The following is an 18,303-nucleotide window of genomic DNA, read 5'->3' on the forward strand; positions in this document are numbered from 1 at the left end:
ACAATGTATTTATGTTATATATAGTTCCCCTAAAAATGCTAACAAATCTAACCTGCAAACTCTAAGTTAAAAGTTTATCTGATATGATCATGATTTATCCTTTTTTTAAGTTTGTTTTGTTTAGAGACAAGGTCCGCTGTCACCCAGGCTGGAATGCAGTGGCAGCGCAATCATGGCTCACTATAGCCTTGAATTCCTGGGCTCAAGCCATCCTCCCACCTCAGATTCTCCTCTTGAGTAGCTAGGACTCTAGGCACACACCGCAATGTTTGGGTATTTTTACAAATTATTTTGTAAAGACAGGGTCTCACTATGTTGCCCAGACTTGTCTTAAACTCCTGGCCTCAAGCAATCCTCCCCACCTTGGCCTCCCAAAGTGCTAGAATTACAGGCATGAGCCGCCATACCCAGCCATGATTTATCTTTTAATATATTCCTCAAGATTTCTGACTTGGTATCAACAAATACTAATTAAAGAACTCACAGTCATCTGGTCTAGTCCTAAATATGCCTCCTATTTTGCCGTTATAACCAGGTGTTAAGTAATTTCGCCAAATCCAAGATAATAACCAAACCAGATTCCTAAGTTGTAGACTAGAGCTTACTACTTATTTCTCACAATTCCTCTTTGTACCACTGCCAGGAAAATTCAACATTAGTAGCTCTAAAAAGATTAATTACAGTAAGTCGTAGCTTAACTTAGAAAACTAATAAAATATTTTATAAAGTAAATAAGCCAGCAGCTTAAAACAATGTAAAATTAAAAAAAATTTTTTTCAAGATTGTAAAATGTTCATACTTGTATACAAACTCATATGGTATAATTCATGTCATCAGAAACGAGACAATGCTCAAGTTCCATTCTATTTGCAGATAATTTTAATAGCCAATAAATATTTATTTCTTTTTTTGAGACAGAGCCTCACTCTGTCACCCAGTACAGTAACATGATCTTGGCTCCCTGCAAACTCCACCTCCCAGGTTCAAGTGATTCTCGTACCTCAGCCACCCAAGTAGCTGGGATTACAGGCATGCACTGCCACACATGGCTAATTTTTGTATTTTTAGTTTCGCCATGGAGGACAGGCTAGTGTCGAACTTCTGACCTGAAGTAATCCGCCCACCTTGGCCTCCCAAAGTGCTAGAATTACAGGCGTGAGCCAGTGCAACCAGCCACAAATAAGTACTTTATATTAGCAATGGCAAATAAAACTGGAAACTATATTTACATGCATGGGAGTAACTATTTATTTAAAAGAAGAATGAATGTAAAGAAAAATACCTACTCAGAATTATACAATGAAGTTTTTACCTCAACTAGAAATTATTTTCCAGGTCTTAAATTTTGTATGCTTTCGTCATTAAATACTTCAAATATATAAGAGTACAGAAGTGAATATAATGAATACCAATGGACTCACCACTCAATTTTATCAAATATGCTGTGTAATACGTGCAGAGAAACAAAACATTAGATCACATTACAGATAAGTTGAAGCTTCCTTCAACCCTCTCTCATCCTATTCTCCCTTTCCTACTCTAGAAAAATTCCACTATCTAGAATTGGATGTACTCTCATGAAGGTTTTATACTACTGCATATGTATCCACAAACAATATACAGCATTGTTTGCATGGTTTAAAATTTTATATAAAGATATCATTTTGAACATACCTCTCTACCAATTGCTTTTTGAAATTTATCCATATGGATACATGTAGCTCTAGTCCATTTTTAAATTACCTTACAGAATTCCATTTTATGACTACTTTAAAAAATTCATTATTATTACAAATAATCCTGTGACTGATAATCTTATACATTTCTCCTTGTGCACATGTGTGAGTTTGTCTAAGTACGATTGCTGGATTTAAGCACAAGGCAGAGTCAGTGCTATGTGTTTGCCAACACTGTTTCTTCTCTGAGACACAAGAAGACTACGTTTCTCAGTCTCTCCTGCAGTTAGATAGAGGTCATGTAACTGGGTTCTGCCAGCCCAATGAAATATGAATAGAAGTGATGTAAGCTACTTCCAAGCCTAGTCTTTCACCTACTTTCCCTTTAGCGGCAACTTCAGAGGCCACAATGTTTCACTTCATACCACTGTAAGATGAAAGAGGGTCACTCAATTCATATTCAGTTACGTTGTAAGCAACATAACTTCTGTTGTGTAAAGCCACCAAGGGTTTGGGGGGTTTTGTTTGTTTGTCTGTTTGAGAAGGAGTCTCACTCTGTCGCCCAGGATGAAGTGTAGTGGCGTGATCTCAGCTCACTGCAAGCTACGCCTCCCAGGTTCACGCCATTCTCCCGCCTCAGCCTCCCGAGCAGCTGGGACTACAGGCGCCTGCCATCATGCCCAGCTAATTTTTGTTTTTATATTTTTAGTAGAGACAGGGTTTCACCGTGTTAGCCAGAATGGTCTCGATCTCCTGACCTCGTGATCCACCCGCCTCGGCCTCCCAAAGTGCTGGGACTATAGGTGTGAGGCACCCCGCCCGGCCGGGGTTTGCTTTTTACTACAAGCATAACCAGTCTATCCTAATAGTAACATATTAACTTCAGTAGATATTGTCAACCTGCAAAATAGGCAGACTATCACTCTTCTACATTATCACCAGCACTTGAAATCATAGACTTTTTTAGTTTTGTCAAACCAAGAGTATGAAATATCTCACTGTTGTTTTAACTTTTTCTCTCATTCGTGAATAAGGCTGATAATCATGTCATGATTATTAGACATTCAGGTTCCTTAGTGTATCATTTATCCATTTTGCTATCGAATTTTTGTCCTTTTCTTATTGGTTTGTAATGAGTCTTTAAAAATTCGAGACATTAGGTCGGGCATGGTAGCTTATGCCTGTAGTCCCAGCACTTTGGAAGGCTGAGAGGAGTGGATCATTTGAGACCAGCCTCGAACTCCCAGGCTTAGATGAGTCCTCGGTGAAACCCTGTCTCTACAAAAAATACAAAGATTAGCCAGGCATGGTGGCGTGTGCCTGTAGTCCCAGCTACTAGGGAGGCTGAGATAGGAGGATCACTTAAGCCCAGGAGGTTGAGGCTGCAGTGAGCCATGATCACGCCATTGCACTGCAGCATGGGTGACAGAGTGGGACCCTGCCTCAAAAGTAGATAAATAATAAAAATTCTAAACGTTAACCATCTGTCTGTTGTAGGGGTTCAAGAACAGTGGTAAATATCATCGTAGGCTTTGGAGTCAGGAAGTCCTGGAATTGAGCAAAACTGCCTCTAAGAATAAGGGCAACAAAACTTGCAGTTTCTATAGTGCAGAGTTTATAGTTTAAAATTCTCCATCTTCTGACAAGAGAAGCAACAGTGGTTTGGACATACAAAGTGGAAGAAGTGATCTAAACAGTCTAAATGCTGCTTTCACCAGTTTCAACCTTACCTGACCCCACCTTCAAAAGAACTTAGTGCTTCTAATCCCTAAACTTTTTCCAGATTCCTAAAGCCAAATCAGCTAAGTTTGAGGCTTAGGTTTTAGCGTTTTCTCTAATCTGCTTGGTCACCTCAATATCTACCTACCATGCAATTCCAAATTTTGGGGGTCTCTCATCTGCTTAGTATTTATGAGTTTACCTTTTTTATTTCTTCAATGTCATTGTCGTGGGTGCTTCAAAGGGGAAAGAAAAGAGGAAAATGCCTGTATTCCATTGGCTGTATTTAATTAAATAATCCAGGGTAAACTTCTTCATCTACTAAATCACTAAAAAAACTTTGTCAACTCAGTTTTAATCTCCAGCACCAGCTCACTTAAATGTGCCGTCAATCACGATCTTCAACATAACAAAATTCTATTACGGTATAACAGTACCATATCAACACAAATAAGTTCCTATATTCAAATGACAAATACAGATGTATCTATTTCCTGTGTTATCTTCATTTCTTAAGTTTCTTCCATTACAGAAATTAAAATGTAAATACCTTTTCGTGTTTTTTTAGAAAGTTGGTTTTCTTGATTTTTCCATGATGCTGCAATTAAGGAAAACAAATTTTAAGTTGAAAAGATAGTATTCCACAAAACCAGAAAACATTATTTATTTAAAACATGGCACACATAATACTAATCTGTATATCTTAGGTTTTTAAATAATTATTCTTCTTATCACCTTGTATATATATTAGACTTCAACATATTTTAGGCCAATTTCTTTTAGACTTGGATTGGATATAAAATTACTTTGGCATGTAAAAAAAGAATTTCTAAAATAAAATAATGACATTTCCTAAAAGAGCTTATTATATTGATTTAGTACAGCATATACATTGCTATAAAAATGAAACTTCCAAAGAGATATGGATTTTTATTCAACCCATAAACAAGTCTGGCAATTCACAAATAAACGCTGATGGAGAGCATTTTAGTTATACACAATTCACATAATAAACACTGATGGAGAGCATTTTAGTTATACACAATTCACATAATAAACACTGATGGAGAGCATTTTAGTTAGGCACTCAGGATTCAATAGTAGGGGAAAACAATAGATGTCCTTGCCCTCTAGAAACTAAAGAGGGCCAGGTACAGTGATGCACGCCTGTAATCCCATCACTTTGGGAGGCCAGGGTGGGAGGATGACTTGAGGCCAGGAATTTGGGACCAGCCTGGCCAACACGGCAAAACCCTGTCTCTACCAAAAACATAAAACTTAACCAGGCGTGGTGGGGCACACCTGTAATCCCAGCTACTTGGGAGGCTGAGGCACGAGAATCACTTGAGCTGGGAGGCAGAGGCTGTAGTGGGCCAAGATCACACCACTGCACTCCAGCCTGGGTGACAGAGCAAGACTCTGTCTCAAAAAAATAAAAAAAAATAAAGTCCTGAAGAGTAGCACAAGACATGACAAAAAAATAAATAAATATAAATTGTTGTAAGTCCAAAGAAGAAAGCAAACATCATGTGAAATAGGAAAAAATAAAGAGGACCTACTTTAAGATAGGTTGTACAGGGAGAACCGCTTTGAGAAGGCAACATTTAAACTGAAGCCTGAAGAATGAGTAGAGAAGGAGCTTTCCAGAAAGACAGAACATACAGACAAAGACCTTAAGGTACGAAAGAGATGAGAATGTTTTCAGGAAACAGGAAAAAGGAAAAAGTCTAAAGTGATAAGAACATAGTGGGTGAAGAAGAAGAAAAAAACAACAACTCTAAACTGGGATTTCTCCAACTAATGTACGTACAGGAGAGGCTCCTTCAGTGTGCTGGATAATAATTCACTATAGTGAGAGTTTTAGAACAACAAAGAGTTACTGCTCTTAAAATTATTTCCATCCTCCATACTTTAGACAAAACCCTATGTATTTTTAAAATCTGAATTATTACCTAAGGTATACCTGATTTCCTCTTTTCTATGAAACTGCCTACCTTTTCTCAAATTTCAGGTTGTGACATTAATGTAAAGCCTTTAAAGAATGAATCCTAAATACATATTTGGTAATCTTATTCTAATCTCTTCCCCTTAGAAATTTACAAGTGTTAAGAAATTTCAAAATATTCCTGGGATCTTAAAAAATAAAGTGAAAAGAAGTATGTTATTATTACCTTAAGAAAAAACCTCTTGTCAGTTCTTGCTGGATTGTATGAAGCCAGGTATGCAGCAATTAGAATGAACTTAGAGTAATATGGAAGTTCCACGTGAGTATGAGCTGAGAGGCCTATATAACAAAACACTTTGATGAAGTACTTATTAGGCTCATTGGGTTTTAAGTATCTCTTCTCACTTAACTTTTGATTTCCATATGGTATTCTCTAGTCAAAATGACCTATTTCCTTATCTTAAAAAGTGTCATGATAATGATGGTCGTGGTGGTGATCAACATTATTATTAATGACGGGCTTCACTCAATCTATTATTTTTGCTTGGCTCTTCTCATTCCGAAGTCTAAATCCTACTCGTTCTTCCCTTCAAGGCCACGCTCTCCATTAAACCCCTGATGTTTCCCTACCACGCCAAAATAGAGAAACTTATTTCTACTATGAATTCCTACTCTGGGTATTCCCACATAACGTGATGCCTTATATTAACAGTTAACTGTACAAGTTGAGTATACTTTATCTGAAATGCTTGGGACCAGAAGTGTTTTGGATTTTTTCAGATGTTAGAATACTTGTATATACCAGTTGAACAGCCCTAAATTCTGAAAAATCAAAGAAAACAATCAATTCCTCTGAGCTTATGTCAGCACTCAGAAAATTTTGGAGCATTTTCTATTTGGAAGTTTTGGATTCAGAATGCTTAACCTGTACATAAATCATACCCCTTAGTAAACAATACCATTTGTTGAAGGAGCTATGTCTAACTTTTTTTGTATCCCTACACTGCCTTGCACATAGAAAATAACTAATGAATGGATAAATAAAACAGTAGGGTCAGTCAAGTAGCACTGATTCTTAAGGGAAGGGAAGGAATCTGATATTTACTGAAAATCTACTATGTGTCAGACACTATGTTAGGTGCTTTACTTAATAATCACTTTGAATCTTTGCAGTAACGCTAAATATTCTTCCTATTTCACAAATGAAAAATTGAGCTGGGTTCAAGGTCAAACAGATAGAAAGTAGTGCAAATCGATTATTACAGATTTCTTTTAACTCTGGCATCTATCCCTTTTCCTAAAAACACACAACTAGAAGTCCCTTGTAAAGTATCTGGAACACATAAAAAACAAAAAAATACAAAAGAGCACTATTTCATACTATTTTCTTTAACCATCAGCCACTGACTTTTTAAAAAAAAAAAACAACATTTTCAATATTTGCTTATTTTTTAAAGTAAAATTAGTTCTATTTAATATTTGGGATGAATCCAAAGTAGTACTAGTTTTCTTAAAGAAAACAAAAGCACAAAGTTTTCAAAACATAACCACCAAAGTGCATACTCTAAACTGATTAACATAAAATTACATTTTATTCCACAAAACTCATGAAATATAAACATGAGATAAAACTGTCATATAATTAGATTGCTTTAATCAAAGCATTTAAAGAAATAGAAACTGCTTGATTTTCATGATATAATCCAATATTTAGAAAATAGAAAGCTGGTATTCAAACTTTATTTCCTTCCATTAAATTAGAGCTTCAGTTAAAGAAAAATCATTAATCAAAATAGCATTATAGCTTGAAAAGTAAATTCTCTTTTATAACACTATTTCCTGACTGAATGCTCTTTAGTATTAACTTTAGTATTAACTTTAGTATCTTGATAATTAGCTGAAGAAGTATCTCTGGTAACTGTCTCAATAATTCCTTTGATACCTTTCAGTTGTCCCGGATCTGTGTCATCTTTCTGTAGCTTTTCCCACTGGGAACTGAAAAAAAATAGAAGAGCAAAAATGAATTAAAAATAAATAAAATCAATATGCTGTACTTAAAACAGAGCCCTAGAAAAACTACATTTTTTTATTTATTAACAAAATAGAAAAGAAAAATATATACATGCAATAAACATGTTTGTACCTGTACAAAATAATTTAGTGTATATATTAGAATGGCATAAATTTATAAAGCAATATCTACATATTAACTATTTAATAATCTCTTTTACTATGATCACTGTTGTAGCTATCAAAAAACTTCATCCAGGCCAGGTGTGGTGGCTCATGCCTGTAATCCCAGCACTTTGGGAGGCCAAGGTAGGAGGATCACATGAGGCCAGGAGTTCAAGTCCAGCCTAGGTAACATGGGGAAACCCCGTCTCTACTAAAAATACAAAAATTAGCTGGGCATGGTGGTGCATGCCTGTACTCCCAGCTACTTGGGTGGCTGAGGCAGGAGAATCACTTGAACCTGGGAGGTGGACATTGCAGTGAGCTGAGATTATGCCACTGCAATCCAGCCTGGGCGAGAGTGAGCCTGTCTTTAAAAAAAACAACAAACAAAAAACCAATAAATACTACCACCTACCATTCGGTAAAACTCCCGATGTTCTAGTTACCGTATTAGATACAATTGTCATATACTATTTCCAAACTCTATAGCAATCCCTCAAAGTAGGTATCACACCAGAAAACTGAGGCTCAAAGGTTAAGTCACCCAAGGACATTTAGCCAGTCAATACTAGAGCTACGAGTAGAATCCTTGTAGGATGTTTGCAGAGTTCAAGGTATTTTAATTGCCCCATCCTGGACTTACTTGCAATTAAAACTGTTAAACAACCAAAACACTATTAAGAATATGAAGTGATTACGACATGACAAATTGAATTTATAAGGCAACACACTATAGTATAATAAGTAAAGAATGCCCTAGGACAGTTTTAGCTGCATGACTTCGAAAAAATGAATAGTTTACTCATAAAAAAAATACGGCAGTTTGATGCAGAGGTGCTCGCCAACTCTAAAACTCTCACAGAACTCTTAAAAACGAGCTAATTTACAGGGCTAATTTAAAAATAATGCCAGATTAGAACAATTAAATATCCAAAATCTGCATGAACAGGGTGGAAGCGATAAGGATGAGTGTGGGCCTTGAATATACTTTAAAAAAAGTAGTTTCAGCTTTTGAAGTATTCTTTGATACCCATCTCTCACCTGTATAGCAATCAACAAGTTTATTTTATTTTCCCCTTTCTTTTCCTTCTTTTCCCATTTTTTTAAGTTGTAATATTCCTACCTTGTCAGAATACATAATATTTACATACTATTCTTGTACTCTTATTTCCATCTTAATTTTAGTTTGGAGCTAAACTTAATTAAATTCAATGTTCATCATCAATCCTTTTGTTAGTTTCTCCAGTCATCTCTTTTTCACATCAAGGTTGTCCTAAGAAATGTCTTATGAGTAGTGTTCTCTGAGTTCTTCCATGTTTAATATTGTTTTTGTCTAGCCTTGATAGTTGAATGACAGGTTGACTGAACATAAAATTATTTGGCTGCTATAAAGACACATGCACACGTATGTTTATTGCGGCACTATTCACAATAGCAAAGAGTTGGAACCAACCCAAATGTCCAACAATGATAGACTGGATTAAGAAAATGTGGCACATATACACCATGGAATACTATGCAGCCATAAAAAATGATGAGTTCGTGTCCTTTGTAGGGACATGGATGAAACTGGAAAACATCATTCTCAGTAAACTATCGCAAGGACAAAAAACCAAACACCGCATGTTCTCACTCATAGGTGGGAATTGAACAATGAGAACTCATGGACACAGGAAGGGGAACATCACACTCCGGGGACTGTTGTGGGGTGGGGGAAGGGGGGAGGGACAGCATTAGGAGATACACCTAATGCTAAATGACGAGTTAATGGGTGCAGGAAATGAACATGGCACATGGATACATATGTAACAAACCTGCACATTGTGCACATGTACCCTAAAACCCTAAAGTATAATAAAAAAAAAAAATGATGAAAAAAAAAATTATTTGGCTTACACTTCCTTTCTCCTTGAGTTTCTTGAAATTGTTGATCCATTTGTTGTCTTTCTTTTTCACTGACTTTCCTTTGTAAGTGACTTATATTTTTTGCCTGAAAGCTTAGAGATTTTTTTCTGTTATTTTTAAAGTCTAAATGCTTTCCAAGAAGTCTCTGTAGTAGTCTGAATAATAGCCCTGCCTCCAAAGATACCAAAGTCCAAATCCCTAGAACGTGTGAATACATTCTTACAGGGTAAAAGGGACTTAGCAGATGTGACTGAGTTAAGGATCTTCAGATAGACGTTACACTGCATTATCCAGATAGGCCCAATAGAGTCAGAAGGATCCTTCTAAGAGGAAGACAAGGCAGAGAGAAGAGAAAATGCTACACTGCTAGCTTAGAAGATGGAGAATGGAACCACAAGCCAGGGAATGAAGGCAGCCTCTAGAAGTTAGAAAAGGCAAAGAAACAGATTCTCTTTGAGAGCCTCCAGAAGGAAAGCCCTGTGGACCTGTTTTAGACTTCTGACATACAAAACTGTAAGATAGTAATTATGCATTGCCTTAAATCACTAAATTTCTGATAATTTATTACAGTACAATATACTAGTACAGTTTCAGAATTGATCATTCTGGATTAAATGGGAAAATGAACTGTTTTGATGTGTAAAGCTAGGTCTTCTATTTCTGGAACGTTTTCTTGGATTATAATTTTAGATCTTAATTCCAATCCATTGTTGTTTTCTGTCTTCAGAAACTCCAATTAAATATATGTTAAATCTTCTTTGTCTATCATATTTGTCACATCCTACCTGATTATTTTTACCTCTTTTTTTAGTTTTGTTCTCTTGGTTATTTTCAGTCCTTTCCTCAATGTCCCTTATTATATTCTCAGTTGAATCTACTTTCCTTTGGATATCTTATTTTTTCACTTTCATTTCTAAGATAACTACTATTGCCTGAACTTTGCTCCTGAGTTTGATCAACTTTTATTTCACATACCCCTGTTCTTTGTCCATTTATTCTAAGTTACTGAATTTCAAACTTAAAGTATGCTTTCCATATCTAAAAATGCTTTTTAAACAAACCTAAACCAAGTAAAGGTGTGGTATTGCAGTCTTCCTCTGCTTTGTTTTGGGTGTTAAGGGGGAAATTTTCATCAACTTAACTGTTTTATTCACATTTTCTGTTTCTTCCTAAATAATACCTTTACATGGCTTTTCCATGTTGTCTTTTATTCATTTTGAAATACCTAATGTTTGGCTTGGTCAGTAATAACAGGTGATTTTATGAATGCAGGGGTAAGGTCGTGGGGTGGCATGATTACTCAATTCTAAAGTGCTCCCTTCTGGAAAAATAATGAAGTCAAGTTTCCTTAATATATGGTGCTATTATGAAAAGGACAGATTAGCTCCTGATTTTGTCATTTCTTTTTTATTTGGGGCACGAGAGGAATCTTTAATCTCTTTCCTTTCTTTCCATTCTTTTCCTTCATTACCAACTCTCAAAGGAATACCACACCCTTCTGAATCAACTACTTGTCTCTCCTCAAAACAGTACTTTCCCAAGACTATCATGCTAACTCTGGCCCCACATACTCTTAAAAAAAAAAAAAAAATACAAAAAATTAGACAGGAGTGGTGGTGGTGCATGTCTATAGTCCCAGCTACTTGGAAGGCTCAGGTGGTAGGATCACCTGGACCCAGGGAGGTTGAGGCTGCTATGAGCCGTGATCTTGCCACTGCACTCCAGCCTGGGAGAGACAGTGGAACCGTGTCTCAAAAAAACAAAAAACAAAAAACAAAATGTCACTTCGATTCTCCAGTAGCCAGTGCTCTAATCCTTCCAGCCTCAGAACTGTTCAATACTTTCTCACTCAGGGTTGAACTCTCTTTCTTCAAGTGATTTCATTTGTATTTCACCACTACTAGTCAACCTATCCCTTGTCCCAACAATCTTCTCTTTTCCTTTCAGTCTTTGTTTGACTTTTCACCTCAGCATGAGCTCCAGAGCTGGCCCTGTTGGTTTCAGTTGTTTACTTCACTACTGATATATAAAATGAAGTTTGTAGCAATCTCTAACTCCTATTAATACAGCAGGCAAGAGTTAGGATGGTTCTGTTAGCTCTCTTTATTGATATTGTGGACAGAATTGAATTTAGGTGGCCATAATTATCCTATGGGACTAGAAGTCCTTTCATTATTATGTAAGAATCATTTTAACAAGCAAACAAGTTTTCCTACATTTAGAAGATCACAAGCTTTTCCATTCTGTGATTTCCAAAAACTCTCATTAAATGAATTTTTGTTACTGAAAAGGGAAAAGGAATAATAGTATCTTTGTAGTATTTCTGCTAAGAAACTACCAAATTTTTACCTGAATTATAGGCTAATCAGCTAATTAAACTGAAATCAAACAAAATTATTAAGGAAAAGTAGTGACAGAATAAGGCATTCATGAGAGAAAAATGGTAAAAAAAATTGACTAGAAAGAAAAACAGACAGTGTTGATGTTTTTAGGTTTCCTATATTGATTTGTAATCTAGGCTTAATCTGTTATCTATAAGACACTTTAATATTAACAATAATTTTCAGATATACTATCTAAATCTTCTAAGGACTGTTAGAGGAGGAAGCCAAGGCCTAGAGGTTTTAGGACTTGCTAAGATCACATATGGCAGACAATGGCTGAGCTGGAAGTCAAAATCATGTTCTTCTCACACACTATGTGCCACCATGTCTCTCCTGAGCTGTTTCACTACTAAGAAATTTTAATAATAGACAAATGTCAATTTATAATGGTTCATCTATTTATTTTGTAATCAAATTTTCATTATATCATTCAAATATCTAGCATAAATATGACAAAGCTATTACTGCCTTTCCTATAGCTTTCCAGGTTAAAAAAAAAAAAAAAAAAAAAAAGCTTTGTTACAAATTGTGTAACATAATGGAGTCACGTGTGCTAAAACCCCCAACAAGTAGAACAAGTAGAGCCAGGGAGGGCCATGAAGAAAGTGTTCTCATGGATAATGCTTGATAAAAAAACCATCACAAAAAACTGAAAAAACCATAACCTTGCACAAAGGCCATTATAACCTTATACAAAAATCCTGTGAGGATGTTTGCCCAGCAACTGCCTGTCAAACTCCGAACTGGTACCACCTTTGTTGTTGATCCTTGTAGCCAAGAATAATTATCTCAAAACAATTGTGTAATTTTCATTCTTCCTTTAAAAACCTTTGTCTCCCTTTACCTTCCTGAATATGCAGAGTTTACTACAGCATGTGCATTCCCACTGCAATGCCCATTCTCAAATAGATAATCATTTTCTTTTAGAGTTCCTCTCTGTTATTTAGGTTGACGTATCTGGAGTCAGAAGTCAGAATTGCAGTAAGATCACCTTCAGAAGGAATCAGCAATTCTTAGAACTGGTATATAGTACTCACTTGAGCCCTCTGAACTTTCTGCTTCCGCGGCTCACCTTTTCTGCCCTGGTGAGTCTCCCGCTTTTTGATGGAAGCTCCTGAATTCATTTAGGATCTCATTAAGGGCACCCTAATAAAGGGCCTTGCAATCCTCTTGGGATAATAACAACTTTTTGCCTTTTCTGGCAATCCCTTTCTGGTATAAGGACAAGTGTCCTTCTGGTTTGAATACTCTGGTTACTACAAAATTTGTGTTCTGTGAGGTATGTCTTTTCTGGTGAATTCACTTCTGGTTCTGCATGCCTAATTTAGTATTTTGTTTAATCTGCATACCTGGGTTTAAAATTTTTGTGAATACTCTTATCTTGGTTTCATTTTGGTTTGGTAACACACATCTGTAAATAATTTAGCTCTTTTCCCTTGCTTATTTCTAATAATCTACAAGAAGCAAAAATAAACATTCTAAATGGTGGGCACAGGCTGGCTAATCAAAAGCCACTACGATGGTCCCCACCACCTAAAACACTGGTCCAAATGCCTAATATTCGCTGACAAGATTTATAGGATTTTCTTTGTTCTTGAGTGATTAATAAGAAACAAAATGGGATCCTCAAATTCTAAAGGCATGCCAAAACAATCTGCCTTTGGAGATTCCAGCCAGCTATATTATGGACTATTCTTGGGCATATTTTTTAACTGATGGGCAAATTGTTACAGAAGGTAGCTAGTCAGGCATAAGCAGGACAGAAGGCTCCCCCTACCCCACCAGGAATGTCAGGCGACCCTAGGGTGATGGGCAGGCTATTGTCACACTGTATCTCCAATAACTGGTCATAGCTGGCACCATGCAATGGCAGTCTCCCAATAGATAGAAACACCTGAAACTGGTGATCAGCGGCTTTCCAGTAAGATCTCAGGAGTTGGATAGGTAAGCTCAGGCATGTGCAGTAAGAGGCAAAAGAGAGGCATTTAACTAGTATATGACCTTCCAGGTACATTCCACTGGTAAGGGAAGAATACCTCCAGTGAGCATGTGTACAAGGCCAGTAAACACACTGCACATGCTCACCTCCCAAGGGCTAGCAGGCTACTGCGCACATGGACAGCCTACCACAAGGGAAGAATCAGAGGTGGGTTACAGGAACCCAGAAGTAAGCCAAATATAAAACTCTAAGTCAAAGGTCAATGGGGCACTTATCTTTCAAGTCGCCTGCTTGGCCTTCCTCCAAGTGTACTTTCCTTCCTTTTGTTCCTGTTCTAAAGCTATATAATAAACTGTCACTCCTGCTCTAAAACTTGCCTCAGTCTCTCCTTCTGCCTTGTGCTTCCTTGGTAGGATTCCTTCTTCTGGGAAGAAAAGAATTGAGGTTGCTGCCGGCCCAAACGGATTTGCCACTGGTAACAAAATGACATCAAGGAAAATTTGGAGCACAATGGCCATTAAAAAACTGCAACCAACTAAAGAATTAAAATATGTAGAGCATTCTAATTTCTCTACCTCTCTATTTTTTTCCTGCCTACTTTGAATCTAATAACTTTTTCTGCTGGTATTGAGATAAACTTGCTGCTATGGCATTCCAGCCAAGATAGAAACAAAGGTGGAAAAAGTTTTAGAGTCCTTTCAAATTACTTTTTCACAAATTACATCAGCTCTATGGCAACTGACAACCTAGACATTTTCTGGAAATGTAAATTTAGGTTTGCCTTACTAACAATTGCTTTGAGTGATGGAACAGTTAATTAAAGAGTTGATGTTCTAAAAGAAAAGAAGAGATAAATGTTTATAAGAGGCTCTCAGATCAAAGAGGTCAAAATCTTGAGCTCAGAGCAATAATATAACATTTCTCTGTCTGGCATAAAAATGGCTTTGTCTGCCATGCAGGGACTAGAAAAAGCTGAAACAAACAAACCAAAACGACCCTGCTAAAACGCTTCCCCATTCGCACTGACCAGTCAAGCAAATTAGACCAATAAACAAAAGATAGATTTCTTACTAATTCTAGGATACTTGGAGATTTTTTTCTTATATAAGTCAGCTAGTCCTATTTAAAAAATATAAACATTGGAATGCATAACACTAAACTTATTTGAAACTGAAAAAAGGATAAAAAGAAGTGTTTTTAAAAATCAAACTGCTATGGAAACTGCTTTATCCAAAATGTTGGTACACAGTCTTCATAAGATTGCCTACTGGGACAAATAAAGTTTAGTCATGAGAACAGGTCCCAATTTTATCAGAAATATAGTTTGGATCCAACTATCTTTTTATAAACTGGTGTGTATATGTGTTTGTGTTTATACATATATACATGTGTTGTGTTGTATGTTGTGTCTACATGGTAAAATTTGGCACAGTTGTCCAGAAATCCCTTAGGGAATTCTATTCAGATTGGCTTAAATAATAATGAAAACTGTTAAAACATACAGTAATTAAACCAAATGACATGTGACTTAAATGAACCTTTAATAAATAAGCTAGTTATCTGGGAAAGGCATAGAAAGGGAAAGCCTGGATACATTAAAAAGGCTTTACAAGGCCATTTCAAAATATGTCAAAGAAATATTTTGCGGTAAAATACTTTGATTTCCTTCAGTGTCTGCTATCTGTCATGTGATTCTATATCAGAGTCCAGTTGGAATTTGGTTTCTTATTGGCACAAAGAGTCTGTTTTGTCAGTCTTATGATCTCTCTGCTTTAATGTTAATGATGGTCAGTTGTGCCTAAGCTCTAAAAGGGAGGGGCTATAATGGACATCTCTAGCCTCCCTTTCCCTCATGGCCAGGAATACAGTTTTTCAGGTTTCTGTGGGGTCCCCTTCGCCCAGGAGTCCATTTAGTTGGTTGGGGAGCTTAGGATTTTATTTTTTGTGTACAGTAGTTCAATACTTTTCTAAATACAAAAAAAGCAAGCTGGTTTTAAACTTGTTGATAAAATAAAAATAGAAATGTCTTCAGAATTGTCAGCATAAATTTTTGCCGGGATTTATGGGCCGGGTAGTTTTATATTTGTCTCTACTAGACAAGAGGTTTTAATAAGGTATAATGGTTTGACACAGAAGTACAAAACTATAAACTCAGCCTAAAAACAGAACAATCTTTGTGTAACTCGTTGATAAATAAGACTAATTTAATATTGTTGGTTTAATAAAAACAGCTGTATCTCCAAAGCAATCAGCAAAATACCCACAACTTTAAGGTGCTCACTTAGGTGAACACCTGATATTCACAGGCTATAAAAATGATTAACATGGAAATAGCTTGAACGAATGACTAGCCTTGCCTAATGCCTCAGTTTTCATAAGAAATCTACTTATAATTGTTAAAAATAAGTAAGATGAATGTAGGTGGCATAAACATTTATAAATAGTTGAATTAAATATTAAATGTCTGAATCACTTCCAAACAAGAAAAAATACTGAAATATAAATTACTAAACATAAGTTTGTTCTTGGCTTCTTAAAGTCTATAAAAAGACTATATTTGAGATTATCACTACACATAAAAGTTAGGTTATAAACATATTTATAAAATTATAAAATTGCTCTTATCTATAAAAAACTGGTATGTGACAAAATTTCTTGCTTCCTAGGTTTTTACTAGAAATTGAGGTTACTAAAAGTAAACTTTTCTAATTAACATATATAATTCTGTACACAAAGTATACCCTAAAAAATAAGATGTGTTTTTAATGAGAATTATTTTTTTTTTAAATTTTACTTTAAGTTCTAGGATACATGTGCAGAACATGCAGGTTTGTTACATAGGTATACATGTGCCATGGTGATCTGCTGTACCTTTCGCCCCATCATCTTGGTTTTAAGCCCTGCACGCATTAGGTATTTGTCCTAATGCTCTCCCTCCCCTTGCCCTCCATCCCGCAAAAGGCCCCAGTGTGTGATGTTCCCCTCCGTGTGTCCATGTGTTCTTCATTGTTCAACTCACTTATAAGCGAGAACATGCAGTGTTTGGTTTTCTGTTCCTATGTTAGTTTGCTGAGAATGATGGCTTCCAGCTTCACCTATGTCCCTGCAAAGGACATGAACTCATCCTTTTTATGGCTGCATAGTATTCCATGGCATATATGTGCCACATTTTCTTTATCCAGTCTATCATTGATGGGCATTTGGGTTGGTTCCAAGTCTTTGCTATTGTGAATAGTGCTGCAATAAACATATGTGTGCATGTGTCTTTATAGTAGAATGATTTATAATCCTTTGGGTATGTACCCAGTAATGGGATTGCTGGGTCAAATGGTATTTCTGGTTCTAGACCCTTGAGGAATCACCACACTGTCTTTCACAATGGTTGAACTGATTTACACTCCCACCAACAGTGTAAAAGCATTCCTACTTCTCCACTGCCTCATCAGCATCTGTTGGTTCCTGACTTTTTAACAATAGCCATCCTAACTGGCGTGAGATGGTATCTCATTACGGTTTTGATTTTCATTTCTCTAATGACCAGTGCTGATGAGCTTTTTTCATATGTTTGTTGGCCGCATAAATGCCTTCTTTTGAGAAGTGTCTGTTCATATCCTTTGCCCACTTTTTGATGGGGTTGTTTTTTTCTTGTAAGTTTGTTAAAGTTCCTTGTGGATTCCGGATATTAGCCCTTTGCCAGATGGGTAGCTTGCAAAAATTTTCTCTCATTCTGTAGGTTGCTTGTTCATTATGATGATAGTTTCCTTTGCTATGTAGAAGCTCTTTAGTTTGATTAGATCCTATTTGTCAATTTTGGCTTTTGTTGCAATTGCTTTTGGTGTTTTAGTCATGAAGTCCTTGCCCATGCCTATGTCCTGAATGGTATTGCCTAGGTTTTCTTCTAGGGTTTTTACGATTTTGGGTTTTACATTTAAGTCTTTACTTCATCTTAATTTTTGTATAAGGTGTATGAAGGGGTCCAGTTTCTGTTTTCTGCATACATACAGCTGGCCAGTTTCCCTAGCACCATTTATTAATTAGGTTACTAAAAGTTACCTTAACCATTCTAATTAACATATATAATTCCGTACACAAAGTGTATTCTAAAACATAAGATGGATTTTTAATGAGAATTCTTAAAAAGCCAAAAAAAAAAAACACCAGTGTTCTTTATTGAGAAAAAAGAATGATTTTGTCTAAATTCTGAAGATTATTTAAGGTTATTTTAGAAAGTAAATTTAAGAAAACAGAAACATGATAGAAAGGAACCAGTAAGTAGGAGGCACAGACATATAAAGTTAAGGGTTTAAAGATGTATTTTTGGTAAAAGAAGGTTAAAAAGAAAAGTGAATTTGTTTTTTTTGTTTTGTTTTGTTTTTAAGGGACAGGGTCTCACCATGTTGTCCAAGCTGGTCTTGAACTCCCATGCTCAAGCAATTGTCCTGCCTTGGCCTCCCAAAGTGCTGGAATTATAAGTATGAAGCAACACACCCAGTCAAAAAAAAAGGATAAATTTGAGAAATAATTTTGTGTGGTAAATATTTTGTCCTAAACGTAGTTATT

General features: G+C 36.1%; 1 protein-coding gene across 1 annotated transcript in view; it reads right to left on the reverse strand.

Annotated features, from left to right (window-relative positions):
• Positions 1 to 18,303, reverse strand: part of ORC5 (origin recognition complex subunit 5) — an 83,622-nt gene that overhangs the window by 36,725 nt on the left and 28,594 nt on the right. The window contains exons 9-11 of the mRNA XM_004090184.1: positions 7,283 to 7,335; positions 5,567 to 5,679; positions 3,946 to 3,993 (exon numbers count right to left, since the gene is read on the reverse strand). Coding sequence (XP_004090232.1) covers positions 3,946 to 3,993; positions 5,567 to 5,679; positions 7,283 to 7,335 — 214 coding nt within the window. The remainder of the gene's footprint in view (positions 1 to 3,945; positions 3,994 to 5,566; positions 5,680 to 7,282; positions 7,336 to 18,303) is intronic.

The sequence above is a fragment of the Nomascus leucogenys genome, chromosome 13 (genome assembly GCF_006542625.1).
Source record: "Nomascus leucogenys isolate Asia chromosome 13, Asia_NLE_v1, whole genome shotgun sequence".
NCBI lineage: Eukaryota > Metazoa > Chordata > Mammalia > Primates > Hylobatidae > Nomascus > Nomascus leucogenys.